Source organism: Gymnogyps californianus, chromosome 1, assembly GCF_018139145.2.
Source record: "Gymnogyps californianus isolate 813 chromosome 1, ASM1813914v2, whole genome shotgun sequence".
Classification (NCBI taxonomy): Eukaryota; Metazoa; Chordata; class Aves; order Accipitriformes; family Cathartidae; genus Gymnogyps; species Gymnogyps californianus.
The window spans coordinates 76,002,336-76,028,166 of NC_059471.1; the positions used below are offsets into that span (position 1 = coordinate 76,002,336).

The 25,831-nt window shown below is 41.1% G+C and overlaps 1 protein-coding gene across 3 annotated transcripts in view; it reads right to left on the reverse strand.

Moving 5' to 3' along the window:
• ASMTL (acetylserotonin O-methyltransferase like) overlaps positions 1 to 20,259 on the reverse strand; it is a 31,854-nt gene extending 11,595 nt beyond the window's left edge. For 2 of the 3 annotated variants that reach the window (XM_050912006.1, XM_050912004.1), the window contains exons 1-8: positions 20,167 to 20,259; positions 18,342 to 18,473; positions 16,494 to 16,541; positions 15,783 to 15,847; positions 13,720 to 13,781; positions 11,500 to 11,608; positions 4,993 to 5,419; positions 1,958 to 2,120 (exon numbers count right to left, since the gene is read on the reverse strand). In XM_050912006.1, the coding sequence (XP_050767963.1) occupies positions 1,958 to 2,120; positions 4,993 to 5,419; positions 11,500 to 11,608; positions 13,720 to 13,781; positions 15,783 to 15,847; positions 16,494 to 16,541; positions 18,342 to 18,473; positions 20,167 to 20,259 (1,099 nt within the window). The remainder of the gene's footprint in view (positions 1 to 1,957; positions 2,121 to 4,992; positions 5,420 to 11,499; positions 11,609 to 13,719; positions 13,782 to 15,782; positions 15,848 to 16,493; positions 16,542 to 18,341; positions 18,474 to 20,166) is intronic. The other variant, XM_050912010.1, reaches the window with a different exon arrangement.
• Between the last annotated feature and the right edge of the window lie 5,572 nt (positions 20,260 to 25,831).

The window sequence follows — 25,831 nt, forward strand, 5'->3', positions numbered from 1 at the left end:
TTCTCCTTGGTCTTGTCCTCTAACAGAGCTGAAAGCCTCCTTTATTTCGTTTTCTTGGCACTTGACCATTTCAAGTCTTACTATGTAAATGATGCATATGGAAACTTATAACTACATAGTGCGGACTGGAAAAGCTAATCCTAATACTGATTCCCTCACCTACTGTCGTGGTTTAACCCCAGCCGGCAGCTAAGCACCACGCAGCCGCTCGCTCACTGCCCCCCCACCCCTGGGATGGGGGAGAGAATCAGGAAAAAAAACCCTCGTGAGTTGAGATAAACACAGTTTAATAGGACAGAAAGGAATGAAAAACAATGATAATGATAATAATAATATGACAATAGTAATACTAAAAGAATTAAACTATACAAAGCAAGTGGTGCACAATGCAATTGCTCACCACTCGTTGACCGATGCCCAGTTAGTTCCCGAGCCGCGATCCCCCCTCCCAGTTAACTCCCCCCAGTTTATATACTGGGCATGATGTCATATGGTATGGAATAGCTCTTCGGCCAGTTTGGGTCAGCTTTCCTGGCTGTGTCCCCTCCCAGCTTCTTGTGCCCCTCCAGCCTTCTTGCTGGCTGGGCACAAGAAGCTGAAAAATCCTTGACTTAGTATAAACACTACTTAGCAACAGCTAAAAACATCAGTGTGTTATCAACATTATTTTCCTACTAAATCCAAAACACAGCACTATACCAGCTACTAGGAAGAAAATTAACTCTGTCCTAGCCGAAACCAGGACACCTACATACACCTTCAAGCACTGTTCCAGTTAGGAGCACTAAAATTTAAGCTGTTGTCCATGAAGTGGGACACATTCCAGAGCTCTCCTTGTTAAAACCCTGATTCTCTGCTGAAGATCGTGACTGTGCATTGCTGCAGCAGAGAATGGAATTTGGTCCTTATTTTAGATAGACTCATAGAATCATTTAGGTTGGAAAAGACCCTTAAGATCATGAAGTCCAACTGTAAACCTAACACTGACAAGTCCACCGCTAAACCATGTCCCTAAGTGCCACATCTACACATCTTTTAAATACCTCCAGGGATGGTGACTCAACCACTTCACTGGGCAGCCTGTTCCAATGCTTAATATCTAAACCTCCCCTGGCGCAGCTTGAGGCCATTTCCTCTTGTCCTATCACTTGCTACTTGGGAGAAGAGACTGACACCCACCTCGCTACAGCCTCCTTTCAGGTAGTTGTAGAGAGCAATAAGGCCTCCTCTGAGCCTCCTTTTCTTCAGGCTAAACCACAGTTCCCTCAGCCGCTCCTCATAAGACTCGCTCTCTAGACCCTTCACCAGCTTCATTGCCCTTCTTTGGACACATTCCAGCACCTCAATATCTTTCTTGTAGTGAAGGGCCCAAAACTGAACACAGTATTTGAGATGTGGCCTCACCAGTGTCGAGTACAGGGGGACAATCACTTCTCTGGTCCTGCTGGCCACACTATTTCTGATACAAGCCAGGATGCTATTGGCCTTCTTGGCCACCTGGGCACACTGCTGGCTCATATTCAGCCGGCTGTCAACCAACACCCCCAGGTCCTTTTCTGCCAGGCGGCTTTCCAGCCACTCTTCCCCAAGCCTGTAGTGTTGCATGGGGTTTTTGTGACCCAAGTGCAGATGATACATCTGAGCTATTACGCTGCTCCCTGGGACTGCCCACAGAAGTTTTTCTTTGAAATTTGGTCAGTACTATGTCCCGAGAGCAAAAGCAATCTAAGGATTCCTCAAAGGAGACCTGAATGTGTTCCTTAGATAAAGCCTGCCCCCAAATGAAACAATTCCAGTGACTAATAATGAAAGCAAAGAAGCAACAATCCATTCCCCTTTCCCCCAAATCCAAGTTACCCACAATATCAAGTCAGATCCTGTGACCTTCAAAGCATCTCTTCCAGTCCTGCATGTCTTTCAGTACTATGTGCAGTTGGGGGGAGGAGAAATTAGTCACCTTGTGGTGTTTTCTCCAGTAATCCAAGAGCAGCACATGCATCAAGGAGTCTTTCTGTTCCACACACAGAGGTTCCAACTTCATTTGCAATATCCACACCCTTCAGTGGACCTTTATCTTTCAGGTGATCAAACATCTTCAGCTTAGAGGCTACAAACAGAGCCTACATGTAGGAAAAAAAATTGTTAGCATGCTGTGTTTAAAAGATTGCAGTCAAGAAACAAAAGAACTACACCTTTTGCCTGGAATTATTCTACACAACTACTGTTCTTTAAAAAGTGCAACACAGTTTAACAAAACTCCTAAAAATTGCTATGATATGTTTCCTTCCCTCTCAGAGGGCTTCACTATCTTAGTCAAGTAACAGAATTTTGAACAGAGGTGTTTGGGAAAGAAGGGAACTCAAAATATTCTGGAACACAGCCTACAGATTTTGTATGAAGACCACCTCTTTATTCGGATATTTAGCATATCCCCATCTATAAGATTGTTCCATAAGGTCAAGCATTCTTAAGCATCTGAACCAATGCTAAAAGATCAAATTAAATTTGATTTACCCAAAATGTAAGGAACTGGAAAACTACACTAAGGCAGTGTAAGAGCTTCAGTTGCTATAATACTGGTCTTTCTTTAATAAAAATTAAGGAAAAAAAAGAATAAAACTTCAGAGCACAATTGAACTACATGCACACCTTAACAGGACATGTACACATGGAATGGGGAAGAGAGAACAGCTAATGCCTGATGGTGAAGAAAAACCCATGGGCAATGCAGCTGCCCAAGCTGAAAAACTTAACTGAACTTGTAGAGATATGCTAACCAAATCAGAGAGGAAAGTTAATGAGATGTGATAATATATACCTCTCCATTTGAAATTAATTTGCAATTCTGCAGTTTCAGTATTCTGAAATAGTTAAAACACCTGAGACCAAGGAACTTACGTAGAGCACAAGAGTGGAAGCACACACAGCAATCACAGAATCCATTTCTTTGCAACCGCAAGCAACTATAATGTACTTAAAAATCAAAGGCAGTTAAGGAAAAAAATGGATTGATATTCTATTTAATAAAAATCAAATGGAGAAAAAGAGATTAACTTTGAGAGGAAGGTCTGCTACTGTGTGTCTATACATTTTATCATCTTTATCTTCTTTTTACAGTTTCCTCCGTTATTCTAATAAGAACGTATAGCTGGGATTTATTATAATCCAGGCTTTCAAGCTACTTAGCCAACTGCATCTAGTCTACAACCATTTGGCTTCCAAGACCTGCCCAATCTTTGGACTGATACCACCTGGAAACTATACGAACAGGAAAGAAAAGGTGAGAAGATAGGGTCAAAAACTTGGCTGACCCAAACCACTCTTTCCACCACTCTGTAATTCTGAGTTCGGGGGGTGGGGGGGTGTAGAATCAAAGAAGAAAAAAACCGCAAAGGTCTGAGTACAGATCAGACTATGCAAATTCAGAAAATATTAAGGTTGAGAAAGTATGATTTAACCCAGATCCTCTCCTGTTCTGCAACAGCAGCTGTTCAGAGTACAATAGGCAGCAACATCTTCACCTGCAGGAGATTTCACTCTGCTTTATGAAGTCCTTGAAACAACACTCAAGGATCAAAATGAAATGGAACTTGAGAGCTTCTGTGAAACTAAATGCTTTTGTGTTCTTATCCCTATTCTACAAGGGGAGAGATGATGAGTTTTGTCAGATCACAAGAAGCATTCATTGCAACTGGTAATTAATTCTACAAAGATCCAATCCCTGAGGAAAAAAAATTTCCCACTAGTTCAACATGAAACTCAGCACTTCATACGATGACTTTACACTGGATTAGTGGGAAAGGAAAGCTGCTGCTTCTATTTACAGCCTCCACTGTCTTTCACTGCACAAAACTGAATTCAGCATCATATCACTGTAAACAGTGTACATAATGTGCAATAAGATGCTGACGATTCTCCGTATTTTTTTTTCTAAACTTAAATTGAAGAAATGCTAAGCATCATCTCACCCATTCAAATACATCAAAACTCGCTCCCTATGGATACACAAGGAAGTTCACAAATGCAGCAATCTCAAGGCTGCTTTATTCCAAATCTCTCAATACTGCTTTGCATGCCTGCAAGCAGCACGCTGACAGATCTACAGTGATCACGTTATGGTTTTCCTTCAAATCAGAGTACAACTTTCTGCTGTTTCAGCAAAACCATTGCCCACTGTCTCCCTCCATCCCCCCTCAAATTTATTATATCTTTAGTTCCAGGTTTGTCATTTCACTGTCTCTTTAGCACTTTTTTCACCTCTTCCTAAAACATGAATGACTGGATGGAGATCAGTGATCTATTAGAATGATTGGCGTTCATTTCTCCTTCACCTTCTTCACTATTGTCTTCAATACACTGGAGCTGCGAGTAGAAAACTTGGCAGCACTTAAAATGTCCAGCTACTCATTTCCCATCACACTTGGCTGCTACACAGAGTGTGTATGTCTCCATCAGATACTGCATGGAGATTATCAGCTAAACACACCTGGAACATGAAACAGGGTATAAAAAAAATAATCTCCTTAATAGGGAATAAAAAAAATAAAGATCTTCCACAGAATTCTAATACTAAGTATGTAATATATACAATTCTCGTCGCAGTTTTAAGTCAGATAAGTTAACCATATTAAATGCTTTCTTTGCAGAGTATATAAAGGTAACTTCCTGCTTGATTGTGCTCTTGTGATCAGTAAAGAGAAAAACAACCAAACTTTTTTTCCCTCTCAACTCAAGAGACAGAAATTTTTATCAAATGGGTAACTGAAATTTCATAGAACGGATAAAAGCAAATACCAAAAAACCCAATGTTTGCACTGCACCAGAAGTTTCAGCTATCTTAGATTCTCTGGTACTTCAGTGGTCCTTTTATACTAATTATTAATACATTCTTACCCCAGCTCAAGTATTTCACATTACCTGCTATAGGTTGAAGTCCAATGAAACAATCATGTCAGTCAGCAATGTAATGAGTAGTTTTATTTTTTCCCTTACCTTTGAAGCTCTAAAGCCATCCATCAGCTCTAGAATTTTAGATGGAAGTTTTGCTGCACTTTCCGACACTCCATTCTGATTTTCCAAAGGTACCATAAAACCAGTTCTGACACTAGAACTGTTTTCGGAATTGTAAATAACTCCCGAGGAACACATCCCACTGCTGTCCAACTTACTAGCACCTTTGTGCTCTGTGAAATCTGAAGATTCACTTTCTCCATCACTTAGGTTCTCAAAAGTGTCCACAGAAGGGATAGAGTCATATTTTTTACGTTGTACATTATGTTTACGGGGCGGATAGTACAATTCTGCTAGCTTTTTGCAGAAGTGATTCAGAGGAAATCCCACCACATTCAAGAAGTCTCCATGGACATACTCAACTAACATTCCACCAAGGGCCTGGATTCCATATCCACCAGCCTTGTCCCTGGGGGAGAGAAAGCAAAAACGACATACGTCTAATTAATGTTAAGAGTAAAGGTAGCACAGAACACAAACAATCCACCAGTACTGCAGAGTCTGGAATAAAGACTAGTGTACTCAAGTTAGAGGTGGATTAAATCTACTAGTTAGGCTCAACACTTCCATTTATAAATCACAAGATAAAGGTAAGGATCAGTATTTCTACTAAGGGTGAGTAGCCAAAGGTCTTCATGCTTCAGACGGTCCAAGTGCCATAGTCACCTAAGCAGGAAGTACATCAGCTGACTGCAGTCAGATTGTTGCCACAGGCTACCCAGCATTCTCCAAGTCCTGGCTACCAAAAAGGTAACAGCAAGCGTCACTGAGACCAACATTGCCACTGTGTCACCCAGCTGCATACTGACCCTCGCTCTATTCCACAAGAGGCTGAAGGGCCTGTAGGAATATGTCAGCTCCAAAAGGAGCTCACACTGAAGAAGACATCTTAGAACTCAAACGATTGTAGTATGCATCTTGCAGATTTCAGTCATAGGAATATCTAAAGTGAGCATCGGGAAGACAGGACTTTCTTGGGGAGGAGCAACCTATTCAAATACAAAATCCACTACTATCCCATTCAGCCCTATCCAATTCTTGTGTAACCCTCTGAGATATAGGTAGAGTTGTGGTTCGCAACACTGTGCTCTTAGGTGGCATGGTAATACGAGTGATTTGGCACAGGAATGTATTTTCACAGAAAGCAACCTTGGAAATCTAATTTGTCTTTAGGTGTAATTATGCAAATTCCACAGTGTGAAATGGAAGTGCATACAGGCAGATAAGCTGCAATAGCTCAACAATTTTACTGTTCACATTTAACGAACAAGACAGTTAGAAGTATGCTTACTACATGATAACACCACAATCTGAAAGCCTAAGTCAGCAAGCTTTGAAACCAAAGATCAGTCAGTCTCAGATCTATTAAGTTAAGATAGTATGGAATTACGCAAACTACTTGTGAAAGAAGGTTACTACACAAAGAAGATCGTAGATTTTTCATCTTAGGTTTGATCAGAACCAGCTCTTTACATTTTTAGAACTTATTTCTGGATTCCCTTTCCAATAGTCTCCTAAGAAACAGAGGAATCGGTATCCCAGCAAATGGGATTTTTGAATTGTTATAAACTAGGGAATGGGCCTTTTCCTTTAATCTTGCATTTTAAGCACCATTGTATAGCTTTGTCATTGTTTAAATTATTCCTTATTTTATAACATACTTAAGACTTACACCATCTAAATTAGGAATATTCTAATGACTAAAAAGTCTTTTCATTTTTAAATGAAGTAGCAGTCCAGTAGGATGAAGTCATTCTGGTATATGCTGACAGGGAGGCAAAAAACATTGTGACCATCAAAAGCAGTGGTATCACACTCCCAGCAAGGACGTTAACACAACTGGCCACATCTTGTTTCTTTTTATACAGAACTTTATATTCTGGCATTGGATCTTGAGTAGAATTCTCTACTACAGGTACAGCTTCTAGTCCAAAACCATGAGGCTATGTAGTTAGTAACAGTTCTATTGATTTTTCAACAAGTGTCTTCCATGCTAAAACCCAGAACAGTACACAGCTCTCAACTAGCTCTGGCTAATCTGACTGGCTTTTCTAACTGGGTACTTTTATTAGCATAGCACTAACTTTAAGGCTTCATTTATAACATTATGCACAGCATCAGTTAATTTGCATTATAATAAAAAAAATACAACTCACTTTAAAGACCTTTTGAAAAACAATAAGATCACTGCTGCAACTAAAACATTTTTCAGTAACTGACTATTGTAGAGGATACATCATTTCAGCAGGAATGTGTGCAACATCCACTGATTTAAAAACAAAACCACCAACAACAAAAAACCAACCAACCAACAAACCAACCTACACACAATACAACAGGAATGTGTGCAACATCCACTGATGTTTTCCAAAAAAAATCCCCCACAAACAACAAACCAACCCACACACAATACAGTGAGGGAAAAAATGTGAAGAAAGAGGTAAAATAGAAGTAGCTCTTGAAAATACAACATTAAAGCACATTTCCTTTATTAGCTGTAGAACTTGAACTTTAGTCATGCCACATGTCATGGTTTAACCCCAGCCAGCAACTAAGCACCACGCAGCCGCTTCCCCCTCCCCCCTCCCAGTGGGGTGGGGAGGAGGGAAAAAAAAGTAAAACTCGTGGGTTGAGATAGGAACACAAAATAGTATATCCATGTATACAACATCTGTATTGTCCAACACAGAGTCCATGATCAAATAAATCACTGTTGCACTAACAAGCACTACTGCTCCTACAGATGAAGGCAGATGCTTGGTTGGGTTTTAGGCGGGTTTCCAAAGGCAAGAACATATGTATGACAGTTATACATGTGTCTTGTCCCATACAGTCGCATTAGTAGAAATACAGACAAATTTCAGCCACATTAAACAGGGTCCACCTGAGCTGGTGACGAGGCTTCACTAATAGTCAGAAAGATATAATTACATCACTGACAAAATTCATCTTTACTGAAGCAAACGTTTAAAATACATTAGAAGCTGTACACTAATTTCTTGCACCTCTATCAACTATTAGTTAGTTGATTGGATAGCCAAGCTTCATTATCTTCACGTATCTACAAATTAGACAAGTCCCACCTTTAGTTCCTTTAAATATGGAGTTAGTGGTTTTGTAGAGCAGAGAGACTGGCACAACAGAGGTCAGGAGCAGCAGAATTTGGTTGCCTGTCTCCTGGGAGAGGCAACAGCTAGATGCTCGATCAGCATGCACACATCGTGGAACCAGCCAGAAATGCATTTCCATTTGCAAAGGAACTTGCAAAGGAGCAGAGATAGGCAGGTACAAGAAAAAGATCTTCTACTAAGTTCTGGTGAATGTAGAACAACTATTTCATACAGAGGAGTCAACTGTAGCAACATGATAGATTAAAAACAAGATTCAAAGTTAATTCTAGTATTAGAACAGTACAGCTCCCCTTACTTCTGTAATCCTGCACCTGGAAGATTTTTGCTCTTATGCTCCAAGAGCTGATAACCTCAAGCTATGCATGAGCCAATTTGTGCTGTGAGATTGTTAATTATTCGCAAAAATCTAAAAGACACGTTTGCTATAGCTTTGAAGGAAGTAACTCTTAAGAGAAATCATACAAGGGAAGAAAGTTGGACATTTACATTCTACATTTTATTACTTCATAGTTAAGTCTGAAACTGTAGAGCTCCAGCCTCTGTAATTACCTCTTTCCCAGAGTGCAACAGGGTCCTTTGGTTTCATTGCCAGCATTCAGAGCAGAACTACCAAAAACCACACAGGATCTTCAGACTGGAAGTTGTGAGCAGAGACAGAGGAAGTTGTTCACAAGGGAAAGATTACAAAATAAAAAGCTGGGTCAAAGAGGCTGAAGAGGCTGACAGAAACTAAGTCTACTTATTACACATGCCCAAAACAGTTAGGATTACTATGGTCCAGCCCTCTTTCTACAGAGAAAGCAGAAAAGAAGAAAGAGACCCTGCCAGCAGGCAGAAAACCCTTGGTTGGAAAGAGGAACAGGAATAAAACAGAAAGGGAAAGGCCACCTTTCTGCAGCCAAAATTTTTGAGGGTTTTTATAGCCTCATCACAATCTATCTTGAGATAGTGCTTTTCCCTCCTCCCTTATTCATACTTCAAGTCAGCTATATACTTTTAGAATTAGTCCCTGTGTCACCAGTGACTGACTTAAATTACTGTATGCCAATTTTGTCCTTGCTATAAAAAGAACTGAATCCAATCTTCAACAGCACAAAAGAGTCAATTTTCTTCTAATTTTTCATGTGATCATTAAGTCTTGTATGATTTCACAAAATTAAGTTGCCATTAAAAAAATAAACAAATGGTCACTTGAACTGCAACAGTGTTTAGGAAAACCTGTATGCACATAAATGCGTAACCAGTATGGGTGGCCATGAAGGAGGGGACAAAAAACCAACCAAACAAAAAACCCCATGAAAGACTTCTCCTTACTGTTTTGCAAAATTTATAGGACGCTATATTTAGTAGTTCCTTCACAAGGCCAGAGCAAATGCTTCCTATGCTCTTGATTGTATGAATGAAGACTGATTGCCCTCTGCTCCAGAAAGTAATGAAATACATTCTCTGAACCTTTGTTCCTGAGAAACCCTTGCTGTCACGCACCCTGTTTAGCAGAATGAACACAATTATCCAGCGCTGCTCATGAGCTGTTTTGCTGCAACACAGCACTGCTAAAGCGTATTTTCTTCCAGAAGAAATAATCAGAATATTCCAAAATACTTTTCAACCTGAAATTCTTCCTAAAAATCTATGGTCATTTCTCCTTCAAATTGCAACTTTACGATCAGTTGCATACTAAAGATCACCTTCCAAAAACGTAACTAGGAATTTCTGTTACAAACTGTATTCTTGCCAAAACATTCTTCTCTGCATAATCCAATTTAGCTTCAGTCTCTTTAATAAGCTGGGAATCTTACAAGTTCAGAAAGCATGCCTCATTTACACATAAGCACTTAAATAAATCCGAAGTCTACACTGGTTCCTCTTTCCCCAGTAAAACATGACTGTATTATTTTATAGCATAAATGAGTTTAAAAAACAACACGATTGATATTCTTACACAGTCAGAATTGAAGTTACAGAGCCAAAAGTTCACCTCAGATGACCAGATATGCAGTCCATAGTGCTAACTATGGCCTGATTTGCCTTCACTGAGCTTCAGCTAACACAAAGGAAAGGTAAATTCTGTAAAGTCACAAACATTCCCTTGTTGTCTCCAAATAAGTACTTTTTTTTTTTTTTAAACAATCTAGTCAGCTTCATCTTAGGAGTAGTTAGGCATTCTGTTCTCATCCTATTTCTTCTGTAGAACCAATGTTGTCTGTAAGTAACTAGTGTATTACAAGGGTAGTGGAAACACATAAGCTAAGAGACAATTATGGCATAGAAACACGTATAAACTGGCCACAAGAATAGGTGAAAATTAAGTTGGCATTTCCTGCATCAGAGCAGTGCGATTTTGATAAACTAAATAAACCAAGTTCTAGCATCTTTCAATAAAGTTCTCCAATACCCTGATTATCCAATACTCCATTCACCTGTTTTATAATGAGAACTATCCATTGGCTCAGGTATCCAAGCTCCCTGAATGCCCCTGTTAACAGAGAAGTAACTGTATGTTGCATGAACGCTTGCTCTAATCCAGAGTATTTCAACAGTCTTCACTTTTCAAATTTGCTAGGGTATGTCCTGGTTTCGGCTGGGACAGAGTTAACTCTCTTCTTAGTAGCTGGTACAGTGCTGTGTTTTGGATTTAGTGTGAGAATGATGTTGATAACATGCTGATGGTTTAGTTGTTGCTGAGGAGCGCTTATCTTGAGCCAAGGGCTTTTCAGTTTCCCATGCTCTGCCAGCAAGCAGGTGTGCAAGAAGCTGGGAGGGAGCAGAGCTGGGGCAGCTGACCTGAACTAGCCAAAGGGGTATTCCATACCATGGAACATCATGCCCAGTATATAAACAGGGGGGAGTTGGCCAGGAGGGGTGGATTGCGGCTCTGGCATCGGTCAGCGGGTGGTGAGCAATTGCATTGTACATCACTGTTTTTTTCCTCCCCCTCCCCCTTTTGTCATATTCCTTTTCATTACTATTATTATATTTCACTATTACTATTGTTAGTATTATATTTTACTTTAGTTATTAAACTGTTCTTATCTCAACCCACGAGTTTTACTTTTTTTTTCCTTTCGTCCTCCTCACCCCACTGGGAGGGGGGAGGGGGAAGCGGCTGCGTGGTGCTTAGTTGCTGACTGGGGTTAAACCACGACAGGGTACTAAAAAGGTAGCTCACTTTCCCTGCAGGAATGATAGCTCTAGAGAAGAACAGAATACGCACCTTGCATCACCCTTGCTATCATTTATCATATATACACAGCAAAATTTCACAGAACACAGGACAAAATATTTTATGCTGATGGCTAATAACATACCCTAAGGCCTATTCTCAAGTACTGTGTGATAGCTTCGGGGTCTTACTTACATTGGCTCCCCACTATGAATGTACTCCCATAAGAGCTCTTCAGACAGGTCAGAAAATTTTACTTTAGTCTCTTCATAGAAATCAGTGACTTCTGTCTCTAGCTGATTATCTACAGAAAGGAAGACATCTTATCAGAAACAGAAATTGTAGTTTAGAGAGTATAACATCTCAGTTTTATTTCATATTCATTTGACATTTTTGCTTGGGAAAAATTAAAGATACTGCACAGATGTATGAAATGACTAATAATGCTCTTTAGGGACAGTGGACTCATAACTTCCCCCAAAACGTAAAAGCTTGCATTTTCAACCTCTGCAGTCCTGTCTTGGGGTTAACAGGTTGCTCTCCCTGTGTGGGATGCACTCTTAAATTAACAATGCTTATGCAGAGCTATTTATGGACTGCTAGCATACACATCCAGCACTGAGTACAAAGAAGGCTACAAACACCCTTGTAACTTTATGACTGTTGTCAAAGAACTCTTAACAACACATCATAGTTGAACATGTAGCTGTTATAAATGCTTGAACGTGAATGTGCAGCTGCATCTGCACTGCAGACTCAGGAATCCAGCAGTCCCATCAGTAAGCATCAGTGTCATTTTCATATCCTCTCTCAAGAAGTAGCAAGATTATTTCAGACTTCTGTATCTAGAAGTGGTTGAAAGAAGGCCAGAGGTGCAATAAAGTACTGCACACCTGGGTGTGAACCCTGTTGCATGTGGTACACTGTGAATCTGGTATCATTGCACACAGAGGCTTTTCTGAAACATGTTCAAAAGGAAACAGCCTTGCACAGATGAGTGTGCACATTACCGATTATTACTTCTCTCTACTCTTTCTATAAATACCAAGGTCAGCATCTCCTGTTACTGCTGTTCTCATAGCAGTGGAAATTCTTGAGGAGGAGTAAGATCCACAGTACAGACCAAGGGAAGAATACTAACCAACTGCTAATGGTGTTAGTGTTGAAAAAACATTTAATGACCTAGATGAAATAAAAAAATTGTTGCATATGAAGACAGATTACTACATCTTTCAGTATTGACCAAAAAAACCCAATCAGCTCAAGATGAAAATTCCCTCTGTAACATACATGTGGTACTTAACAACAGCATTGTAATTATGAACTAAAACTAAAAATGTATTCGAGAAAACTCTTGCACTGATTGCATCACTTGGGGAATATACAGACTTATAGTATTTTTATTCATCTGAATATGATGGGGCTTAAATTTGTAAACTTCAAATGAGACATGCTGTCATAGCATCAGTACTACAGTTGTGTGCACTTTTACCTTCTTCCTAGGGTAAACAATTAAGGCAATTATTATTATTGCTGGATTGCTCACAGGAACCCTTTGATAACATGTTTTATTTCTTTTGCAACAGCTCTCTTCCTACTGTGCTAGCATATTAGTAAGGGTACTGGATCACTGACTTTATTTCTGTTAGAAGAGTTAAGAGCAATCATTCCAGTAAAGATTAAAAGCTGTAAATAATTTGTCTACAGAAAGACTATGTCCAGTGAAATTTCAGAGAAATGATCCTTGAAAAAGTTCCACTAAAAGAATATTGGCATAATTATCAGAGGAAGTCCCTCAAACCAAACACTCCTCAGATTATATGAATGGTACAGTTCTCATGAAAACCACTTGCTTACTATATAAATTATCTGATAAAGAACATTGATGTATTGCTCCCCACAGTTCATTAACAGTCTGAGGCATTAAGCCATTACTTTACTCACCCCCTAAAAATGGGCTCTAAAGCTTCCCTTATTTACTGAAAAAGAAAGTAACTACAGATACAGCAACTGCTTGTATTCGTCAACTAGTGTAACTAGAACACAGAAATAAAGTTACTATGGATCAGATTCTGCTCAGTCCCACAGTTTGTAGTGCCTTACCTGAATTTCATTTAGAATATTCCCACAATTTACACTGGTCTTTTAATTAGTCCCATAGCTTTCAGAGACAGTATTTGTAAATTCTGTTGTATTTTATCATCCTCCTTTCTATATGAAAACTGAATACAGTAAGAAGGTTGGCTTTTGTGGGCAGTTCTTAATTTATATATTGATACGGTAATTCTCATCTTGAGTAGGAAGCCAATTCAGACTGTACATGAAAAATTTCCATCCTGTTTCTTCACTTGTACAAGTCCTTATGAGAGTAATTTTTAATGAAAATACCGAGTTTTGATAAAATGACACAGATACCTTTACTGCTGCAATGTATAATAGCCACTCCTGTGAAAACACTGTGCTCTTTCCCACTCAACCTGTTAGGGAAAAAATGTGCATTAAGCAACAGTTTTATGAAATCTGTCATGTGCAAAAATGTTCTACGTGATTATGTTACTACAGCCTGCCAAACAGACCATTACATTAATACATCACTTGATGGCTCTGACACTTATCCTAAATAAATAAAAAAATAAAATGTATTTCAATATAGGTGAAAAGACATTGGCAAAACAAAAAAATACTATCAGGAGATTCAGTCATTTCAAGCCTCCAAAATCTCACTTGTACCGACGTTCACAATTTGGAAAAGCAGTCCATGGTATCAGCTTATTTACTGTACATACAGAGAAGTGACTATTTCAAACGTGTAAGAAGCCAATCAGCACAAACACCTCTATTACAGGCATCTTCACTGAAAGCTGGCAATAAATAGCTAGGTGATGCAACTTAGACTAAACAAGTGATAGGCAACTAGAGCTTCTGTACTCATTTCATCCAGACTGGCCCCCAGGCATCCCATGGCAAGCCAGAGTAACAGATGCAGAGTGCAGAGGAAGAGTCAGTATTCCCTCTTTCCCCACCCCCATGTGCTCCCTCTTGCCGTGGCTCCAGAGCGCCACACTGTGGCCGATTAATTTTGAGGGCTTTAGGTTTATTAATCTAATGTGTAAGCAATGGAAGTATAATAAATAGCATGAGAACTTGAATCTCTGAAGACACTAATTAAGGAATAGCCTCCTACAGATTAGCCAGGCTATTATTTGATGTGATCAGAAGTATCTCACACTTTTACTATCCCCCACAAGATTCCACATCATTAGTTGTAAGATGAAACAGTGAGTGAAAATTTTAATGACACCTTGGATATGTACAAATATATATCTTGTCTGCATTTTTCCCTGTTCATATAGAACAAAATTAAGAGGAGTTCTAAAAAACCTAAATTTTAAGTGCATTTCATATCCATGATTAAGAGACTGACCTACTGAACTTAAAAAAACCAAACAACCAAACCCAAAACATTTGCATGTGTTAGTAGACTAAACTCTGTTAAAAAAAAATACTATTTTTGAACTAGCTGAACTTGGCATGATTACAAGAAAAAACAGTTGTGAGAAATCTCTTGCCAGACAGACTCCTTTGGGAATCTCCTACTAATAACATATGCTGCTATCATTTTTTATCCCCGCCCCCCCCCCCCCCCCCGCCAAAGTCATCGATGGGGGGGGAGAATTTCTAAAATAGACCTACAGAGCAAAACTCCAAAAACTACCAAGCCACTTGTATTCTCTCTTTAAGAGACACCTGAGTTACAATGTAAACTGGTGAAACAAGTAAAGTACCTTTTCTGTATTCCCCTCATGAAAGAGAAGCATAACTAGAGGATTCATCGCATCTCATGCTTCAGAAAGGAGGTGACTAGAGTTACTTAGTTGGTGTTTCTTAAAAAAAGAGAGTGCTACAAGATAACATTAAGCTTGTAGGGAAAAGTACCCTTTAGGAAAAAAGCAGAAGCCTCAAAAGACACCAGCCCAGCATCCACGGAGAACACTGATGGAAGCAGATTTCTCCTCCTCAGTTAAACTATAGAATTTAAAGCAATTGTCCATGAACACATATCACCATGTACTTTCTTGTACAAGCAATATTCTTCCTTTAAATGTCAAGCCTCAAACCACTTCTATGATGGTTCTGTCCCCTTTCCCATCATGATTTCTCTCCTTATCTCCCCATCCTGTACCAGCTGAAGCATACATACAGTCTTCTGATAAGTGACTCTGAAAACTAATGCAAGTGAAAACAAAATGGTTCATTATGTCCCTGATCAGCTTCCTAAGGTGAAGGAGCAAGAGCAAGCAGCTGTGCATAACACAAAAGCAGGTCTAACTTTTTCAGTGGCAGAACTGGCTTACACTATTTAGAAATGATTGAAAAATTTGTGTCCATGGAGTTCTTCATATACATCAAGGAATCTGTACAGCTCCTTTTAAAACAGCTTAATATATACATTTGGAATCTTACTTAAAACTACAGACCTTGACAGCATCCTATACGCATCTTGCTTATCAACTGGTTTCTCCAGGATCTGCTCATCCACAGTCTAAAACAGAAAGACAGAGTGTGTGTGCTGCTTTTCTTACTTTTCGGAAGCTGAGGTCAGAAATGATGTTTAAACCATGATTTCAGCCAGGGCTTCAAACATAAGTCTACTGAGTAGAGCAAGAAGCACAGATACTTTGGTAGAACAGGTAATTTAGTGTCAAGCACATAATGAGTGCAACACTCTACTCTCCAGTGGCCGCAGCTCTCAAACAAAAGGGTAATTCAACTTCTTCTGTCCTTAACCGTTCACTGTCTTTGTGGAGATGACAGGTATAAAGTGATGCACACTACAAGGCACAACATTGAACAGTTCACACGATCTGGACTTCTTGACAGTCAACAGTTGCCTGAAAACAGAATTTCCATTACATATTAGAGGATCCAAGGCAATACTTAGGCAATACTAGTGTCTCTGCAAAAACAGCAGCAAGGTTTCCAGCACTCAAGATACCAAAAATTGCTTTGTTGGGAAAAAAAAAAAAAATCTAAAACTCACACCCACAAACCCCAAAAGACGCATCATATTGCGGGTATAACGTCTCGGTGAAGACAGCTTTCAAACTTTAACTTTAAACCTAAAGATAAAAGTATTTTCTACACTTGTCATAAATTAAAACTACGGTAAACCACAGAAGACTTCTTACCACAATAGTGTCTGCTCCTATGACAATATCAGGTGTTCTCAGGTGTTTCTGCAAAGGCATAAAGAAAGAAGGTATTTCTCAAAAGAGGTAGAAAGAACAAAACCTTTTACAACTTGAGGTAAGAAAACATAAGTTCACTGGTTTACAGGTAGCGCTCTACACTGACCTGAAAACAAGGCAGCTTCTCCTTTTGCACTGTTTACAAAATAGTAATCATTTATATTGCCATAAAAGTGAGGAAAACAGGAGACTTGAGCAGACCATTCTCAGGTCATGATTTTGCCCAAATATGTTACTGATGAACAAATGCACCGAGGAAAGAACTAACTGCATTCTCAAAAGTGAACCTGGTCTTTAAGGCAGCAGATAGAATTCCTTTAAAGAAGTGCCCAGTGTATGAAAGCCAGGGAGTACAGCATTGAAGACCTCTAGGATCATTTTTCCAAGCAAAGGTTTTCTGAAAAAAACCATCTTTCTTTAGCTACACATTGCTTATCTCTCTCAAAAGGGAACGCATACAGTCCATTTGGGGGAACTGAGAGGTAGGGGTATATAAAGATTCCTTGTAGCCTTTTCTTGGCCTTAAACTGTAATCTGTCCTTATAGCTGAGTTTTGATTTACTTGCATGTTATGAGGTACATAGTTATTATTTAACACAGCAAGACGGGAAACTTGTCTGTAACTGTGATCATTATACTAAAAAGTTTGTAGGGAGGAGATTACTCTATAGAAAGGCTGTTGATGTGCTCTAAATAGCGGAACTAATTCCAGACATCATTAAAAAATTTCCTCTAGGAAGAAGCATTTTGAAATCCACTGAACTAGCATTATCACCAGCATAGTGTTTTGCAATGAAAGCCCAATGTAAGCCAGTTAGCAAGGCTGAGTTTAAAATCCACTCTCCTAATGTTGTACCATTCTCTGAAAAGAAGTTGATGGAAACCTGGATAACGACTTACATTGGAGATCATGCAATATTTGCTTTGAAGAATGGTGACATCTGGCAACATTGTTGGTTTAGTGTTTGACATTCCTTTTCTGCCATCAGTATAGGTTCAACACACACTCCTCTTTCAGAGCTGCATTATTAAGAAATTATTATGGTACATTTTGTGGGATCTAATCAGCTAGACTTCGAAATAGGTTCTGGTAGAGAACAGCCTTATGTGCTCAAACACAGTGATCACAGCCAAGGGCAGAAGTCAAATATGCCACTGATAGTATAAGTTGTATCACTGGTTTTGATCATATTTAGGATACAAAATGGATGCCTTGACTACAGAACCTGAAATCATGTCAGCTTCTCCCTTCTTAAAATGGAATTGCCTGTTTCTTTGTCCGGAATGCTTTAAAACAGAATTTGTCTTCTTTTTCTGCTTTCCTCCAGCACCTCTATACTCACAAATTCTGAGCTATTTTCTTGTCACAACTGTTCAATTGAACTACTGTTCAAGGAAAGCTACAGCAAAGCACTGGATTCACATCAGTGTGTTTTCCAGAGTCTGCCTCCACAATCAACAAATACCTGGAATGAACTGTCCAGCCACACACCTGACTGTTGCAAGGAACTACCAAGTATATATCCCAAGCAAGAGTAGGTGTGCTGCTGACAAGAGATGCAGGCCACTTCTGTTTTGTGGAAACCCCGAACTGCAGGCACGAGACCTTCTTTTGATTAAGTGAGTTAATTTCGCGAAGCTATCTTTCACAAATGATGGAAAAACATCCATTTGCCTTCAGTAGGGAAAATGCAGAGACCACCTAAGAAGTACATGCAAATTAAGTCACAGTAACATGCACCACTTTTAAAGACAAAAATCTCATTGCCGAAATAGCTGGTAACTTACTACATGCATTCTGTTTGCTACTTCAAGAGCTTTCTGTTTTGCTGTTTCCACAGCATACTCATAAGGGGCTGCAAAAGATGACTTTTCCAGTGTCTCCTTAAACCAGGATGGAACCACCTCAAACCGCAGGCCCTGTAACAAAGGAAAGCAATGCAGTCAATCTGATCTTGTTATTAAAGGTCGCTCCCAAGACATATTAAGCAAGTGACAAATTTGATTTTTGCTCTTTCCACTTTAACACCTCTCCCGCCCAAACACACAAGGGAAAATACAGTGCTTCTACTACAGTGTTTGGTGTATACATATAATTTGCAAGCAGTCCAAAACAAAAAACCCAATCAGAAAGAACTTGTAAACTGTTCAAGGTGTGCTTACTTGATTTTACCCTTATTATTTATTAGAACCTAATCACATTAGTAATTTCACCATTCTTCTCCTATAAAAATCTAACAGCATAAAACTTATGCACTTCATAAACAGACTATTCTACTACTGGGGTTTTTTTAATTGAATCCATCCACAGCACTTTACTTGTGCACCAGTAGCACACATTCTTACAGGAGCTTTACCACCCACACTTTATGTGTCGTTATACATGGGATAAACAGAAAACAAGAAGAGCCAGTTTCTGTATGGTTTTGTCAAAAAACCCTATTCTTCCTACTTCTTGCCTCCAGGTTATACCTGTAAATTTACTACACCCAGCAGGCATATTATGTTTCTAATAACTCAGTGCATGCTTGAACCTTGGTGCTTCTCCACATCTCTGTATTTTGAAAAGAATATACTTTTTCCCATTTGAGTTCAACTTCTCCCATGAAGAATAACAACACTAAGCAATCTAAATTAGATGCATTATAATACTCAAGTGCCATTCAAAAGCCTCCTGCAGCCTGCCCAGCGAGGCCAACGTGTTCCTCCACAGGGGCTGAATGGTCTGAATGATGGGTTATGGCTTCCTTTGCGCTCCCCATGTGCTTTACAGAAAGAAGAAGAGACAGCTACCTTATTCCCCCCGCCCCATCCCTGCTCACTCATAATACTAATCCCATGAAGTTTTCATACGTTTCAGGAGCCTAAGTAAAATTTTCAGAAGTTTCAATATTAAGTATCTAGAGTAAGAGCAATGGAAGTACATTTTTTATTACTTCAGTCCATTGTAAGACCTTCCAAACTTTTCTGTTACATGCCAGAAGTAATCATGCCGGCATTTTTCAGCCTGAGCAAGTCTTTTATTTGTTTGATTACACCATCTCCCTGTCAGCAGAATACTTTAATCCACTCTCGTATCAATCCGGTCACAGACCAAACTGACGCACACGTACTTGCTTACAGAGGAAACCTGACCAAGAAGAACTGGGATCGGGGCGAAAAAAAAAAAAAGTAATATTCATGCGTAAGGCACCGCGCAGCTCAGGGGACAGAAACGCGACCGCAGCCGGCTGGCCCCGCCGCTCGGAAGCTCCGGACGTCCCCGGGTCTGCACGCCGCTGCCCAGGCCGGCAGGCGGCCACGGGGGCGGGGAAGCCCAGCGGTTGCGCCGCCGCCATCGCCCCCAAACAGAGTAAACCCAGCTGCCACAGGAGGCACGGCTCGGGCTTGTGCCCCGCCCTGTGCCACCAGCCCCCGGCAGCTGACAGGCGGGAGGGCCGGGAGCCGGCGGGCCCCGCAGGCCCGGCCCGGCGCTGGGCGGCCGCTTGCCCGCGCCCGGCGCTTGCGCACCCCGCAGCGCCTCGGGCTGGGGGGCCCCGAGGGGCAGCACCGCCGGCCTCCTCCCCTGCCCAGGCGAGGCGAGCGGCCTGCCCGCCCGCCCGCCCGCACTCACCACGTTGGTGAGGATCTCCTGCCGGCGCGGCGAGGCGCTGGCCAGCACCACCCTCTTGCTGACCAGCTTCCCCAGCACCGGGTTCAACACCATGGCGGCCGCCGCGCCCCAGCCTCCCGCTCCACACAGATCGGGGGCGGAGGCTGGCGGCGGCGGCGGCTTTATATGGCGCCGGGGCCGCGGGGCGGAGCCGAGCTGGGGCCGTCCCAACGAGCCGCGGAGGCCCTGTGGGACGAAGGCGGCCGGGGCCGGGGCCGGGGCCGGGGCCGGGGCCGGGGCCGGGGCCGGGGCCGGGGCCGGGGGCCGGGGGCCGGGGGCCGGGGGCCGGGGGCCGGGGCCGGGGCGGGGGTGGGGGTGGGGGTTCGGCCGGCGGTTCGGCCGGCTCGGCCGCCCGGCCGCCCCTTGGTTCCCGCCTCGGCGTCGAGGCCTTGGAGGCCTCGTGGAAGTAGGCCTCTGCCGGTAGTGGGGCCGGCATGTGGGAAACGCGCCTCGCCAGCCGCAGCGGTGTGAGGGGTAGGGCAGCTTCGTGGCAAGTTGCAGCTTTACCAGTAATTAGCTGCACACCACCTAACGGCAGGCGTAAATGAAGAGGACTAGACGTCACAGGCAGGTTTACACGTTGCAGGAGCCACGTTTAACACCCCGCCTCCCCTGCTCCAGTAATTCTTGAATGAAGTATTTGGCAAAGAGGCGATATTGTTCATTTTTGCTGTCAGAAGGAACTATTATCATCATCTGATTTGATGCAAGTCTGAGATGTCCCCTATTTGGCCTTTTAAGCGAGTAGAAGAAGTTCAACCTAAAACCTCAGATTTATTCTCAATAACTTGCAAATAGTGTGATGCTATGTGTTTTCTCAGTTGGCTAGTAAGAAAGTGAAATATGTACTCTAGCATTAAAAAATATATGCAGTCATTAAAATGGCAGTTTGCATTGAATAATCGTGTCTCCTGACATCTATCTCATGGACCATATGTCTCATGGGTTGTGTTAGGGGTTGCCTGATCTGGCAGCCCGATGGAGGCGAGGCTGCCACAGCTCCGTGCCCCCAGGTGCCGCCAGCAGGCACACGTGCACACACCATGCAACATGTATACGTGGATGCACGGCAAACCACACAGAGCAGCACGGGCAGGCACGCTCTGCGCTCACACAGGCACAAGCAGCACCGAAGGTCTCTTCCTGTTCCCCTCTCTGGATGATCAGCATGAAGGTCTGTTAGTGGAAAATATATATGTATATGTACACACATATATACACACAGACACACACACATCCCCCTACCTACCTATGTACCTATATGCAATGTGGACCCCTCCATAGCAGACCGTAGGCAGGGCTCCTGTGGCACCAGGAGGGGCTGGGGCAGGGGGCTCTGTTGCCCCTGTGGGGCTGCTGGGGCTCCCCCCACCCTTGGGCCTCCTGCTCCTGTCACAGTACCCGGGGATCAGCCTTTTGTCACCATAACCTAACAGGTTGTACATCATCCTAAGTATCAGAATGTAAATTTTGAAATGAGATTTTTTTATGGGTGGCGGTGACTTGAGAGCAGAATTGAAAATTTATCTTTAAAGACATTTTTGCTCAAATAATTAAAAAATACTGAGAACCTAGGGAAATTATACTGAATTGAAAACAGAAATAAAATGCTTCGATTAAATACACCTGTGGATGTAGACAGCTGTCCTCTGCAAATCCATAATACTGAAAATAGTTCTGGGATAGCTGGAGAGCCAAGTAGGAAAAAAGGGCCTGTGTGAAACAGAGAGAGGAATAGTTTGTGCTTGTCATAGAGCTTGTCAGAACAAATTCACTGCTCTTTTTTCAGGGCTGTGAACTGTGACACTGCTCCTTGCAAACAAGGAGATTTGAAAGATACTACAGAAATGGAAACCAGAGTATCTTTCATATGACACTAATATAATTTTTGACTGAATAAAAGGACAAGGATCTCGTCAAGTAACAGAAACATATATTTCCTGGCACACACAGGACAAAGATGTGGAGTTACTCCTCTTGGAAAATATTGCATCCCTACCCCTAGCATCTGCAAGTTTAACATAATTGTAAATCCTAATATGTGTACATCTTCAACTTGACTGCAATACTAACCAAAGAAAAGGAAACTGCAATTGTATGGATGCTCCTCGAATTTGGGACACACTTCTTATCCAGAGTTATCTTTCCATGCTATGCCTTGCTTTGTGTGGGATATAAGCAAGCTTGATAAACTAAATTCAGACACTCCAGAGGAGTAAGACGATAATGCAAAGTTTTCCATCTCAAACCAACGGGCCTGATTTTCTTCTTTTTCTCATTTTATTCAGTCTTCCAGTATAGTTTCACTGGCATAGAAACGAAGCAATGAAGTTGTGACTCCAACCCAACGCATGTATACATATAAAGAACAGACCTGACAAGAAAGAACTCCTGTTCCCGCCAGCTTGTTTTGATAGACAATAACGGAACACAGATCTGTCTCTAGTCATCTGTAGAGCCTGTAGCGATGCGTGCAACATAACTCATCTTTCTTACGTGTGGCATCCCATTAACTTCAGAGTAAGACAAGCATGACTTGCTTCCCTTGGCTGAATTCTGCTTGTATACTGCTCTGATTTGCACAACAGACTTTTTGAAGGTTAAATAAACAAATAAATAAAAGAAATATGTGGAATTTCTGTAGATTCTTTTCCATGAAAGTTCAGACAATGTCCAAAAATGGAGATCGCTAAAAGAATTTTTTATGTGAAGAAAATGAGATTTGGCTTTTTGATTATTATTTTTAAGGAGTGGTAATTACTAAATTTGTTATTCTGATAAACTTACATGACAAAGAGTGATTCAGTTTATTTAAAAGACAAAACCATGAAGCTGTTGAAATACATGTTTTCATTTACCTTTATCTTATTTATGCTGTTCTAAATGTCAATCCAAAGAACCCTATGAGAAAAACTAAACCACATCACATAAGCTACCACAGCTGGGAGAGGTTTGACAAGTAATCATTATTAACTGCTCTATAGCAGCCTTGCAAGTCAGGCAGAACAAGTGTGAGGCAGCGAGCTGACCGCGGTGAAGATCAATGACACCAGCAGTTATCAGAAAAGTTTCTGTCTTGGCTGACTGTGCTAGTCAAAGATTAGCTCGTCCAAGGTTGGTTATGAAACTGTTGACTTTTTCAAATATCCAAGGTATTTTGAACAAAAGCAAAATAGCAGTCAGAGCTCTGAACTGCAGAGATCTTTCCTCGATATTTCTATTCTGGACTTCTCTGCTTTCCTAGCTATGTATTTACGCTACAGCCATCACAGTAATGCCTTCAAGCATGTAAAGAATGCTATGATAATCAAATTCTTGTGCCTACTTTTATGTATATCGCAATGAGTGTATGTATTTCAACCTGCATGTATTATTTGGCTGAGTCACCTGTGCAAGCACAAGACCAACTTGTTTGGAGAACAGTGCACTTCTGTTGTGAAGAACTTAGTGAATCCTGGGGACGTTGCTATGAAGGGAATGAATGTTTCACCTTTCACAAGGCAGCTTGACTTTTCTAGGATAACCTCATTAATTCCAAGAGCTCAGACTTACATTTTTCACAGAGCCTCTTTCTGCCATTGAAATCCTTGCCATAGTCCAATGTTTCTGCACTGTTCATGAGGTAATTAGTATCTCTTGTTTCTATGACTATAGGGAAAAGAACATTAGTGGTTTACAGATGGATTCTATTTCACCAGCTGATCATCACGAACTCTCCTCTGTTTAAAAACATCATTGTGTCATTTAACATTACCTGTGCTATGTTTTATTTTGATCTTTTTATGTACAACTGGTTATTTAGCTAGCAGTCTTCTAAGCAAAGCGTTACCTGCTTCATGTAGCACTCTATCATCTCCTTGATCTTCTAAGATTGCTTTACATGTTCAACTAGATTTGTGGGTTATGAAGGGGTATTCCAGATTTTTTTTAATAAATTCAGATCCTTGCAAGGTGTATAAAACAGAAGTACATGTTGGCTCTCAAATTATTTTGTCATTGCTTCTTGCAGAGTACTGCTGAAGTTTTACTGGAGAATCATAAGACTTTCAAGAGCCATTTTTCCAGACTCGGGGAGTGCTTTCAGAGCGGGTACCCTAGATTTCTTTCACCAGTCTTATTGTTTAGCTCTGTGTTCTCATAGTCCATTCTTAAGAACCCCTATCAATTCAGTTTTCTTCAGCTCAGGTCTAAATGCTCCTTCCTCCTCTTCTATCCAACTTGGAAGGCCTGCAATAGCTCAGTGTGTCTACATGATCACTTCCCAGAATTTCCTTTCTATTTGAAGTAGAGTGGTGTTACAAACATATAGAAGTATTTTGGGGAAACCACAGGAAGTCAGATTAAATAAGATTTTAAGTTAAATCCGTGGGCTGTATAGTATGTAATGTCCCTATAAATGTTTTTACGTATACTTAATTTGAAGATGTTTATCCCACATAGCTATCAAATGACATTATACCTTGCCTGTGAGGAAACTTCACAACTGCTGAGGGAGTGCAGTGTATCTAGTACCAGAGGAATACCAGCCTGTCACCTCATGGGACAAGGAGAAGCATCTACATCAAACATGGATGTAGCAATGCCCAGAAGGAGAACATGGCCATTCACAAAGCATCTTTTAGCAACACAGAATTCATTATCCAAGCCTCAGTGAAGCATCCTTGTTGAGCATATTTAAATAGTGTAAAGAGTTTCCTTCCAAGAATAATTAAAGAAGGCATGTCAGGGATTCAGACTGACTCCTTTGCTTTTGGCCTCTGCCACATAGAAGAAGGTATTGCAAGGTGGAGAAGCCTAGCACTGTGAACACAACTAAATGCTAGTGAGAGGAGCACAGAATGACAGGTTTTGTCCCTGTGTTGTCCAAGAGGACGAGCTGCCAGGTCCACAGCAGCAACAAAGGGCAGGGAAAAGAAAGGAACGCTTCCTTCCTGCTAGTTTCTACCTGATATCCAGTGTGTGATATAGCCCCTTCCAGGTTGAAATGGTGTGCTGCAAGCGCATCCCAATGTACATGTTACAGAAGCGGCATCACAGTTACATATGCTTCCAGCCCTGTCTTTCCCAGCTGTTGCCACAGCCCAGTGTCTCCCGCTGAAAGCAACTTCTGATCTGCAGCTTGCTGCTTCTGTGCTGTTAGCTTGAGGCCAACAATCAGCCTCAGAGGAAAAGACCAGGCAGCGCCTAATAACCCTGTAATCACTGGGACAGGAGGGTGAGTGTTTGCTGACAGCATCCCTAGTTATCTGTGCGTTTGTGTGTTTGAGGGGCAGCAGATTATGCTGAATCCCCAAGCCCCTCTTGTGCTGCACGGGTAGTTCTACCTCTAATCTCAGCATGGCCCCACTCTCACTCCTGTTAACACTTACATAATCTCTAGAGGAAAATAAATAGTGTATCACACTATACAGACCACTGTTTCTGAATTGTTTATATTTGAAAAACACCTGAACAAGTTCATAAAATATTTTCAGAAAATGTGTGTGTGTGCATAATGTATATATTATATACCTAACGTGGACATGCTATATATGTGTGTGTATTTATACAAAACACGTGTATGCATATATAATGTAAGATACAAATATCTATTTGCATAAGTATGGAAAACAATTCTTCCTTCTAC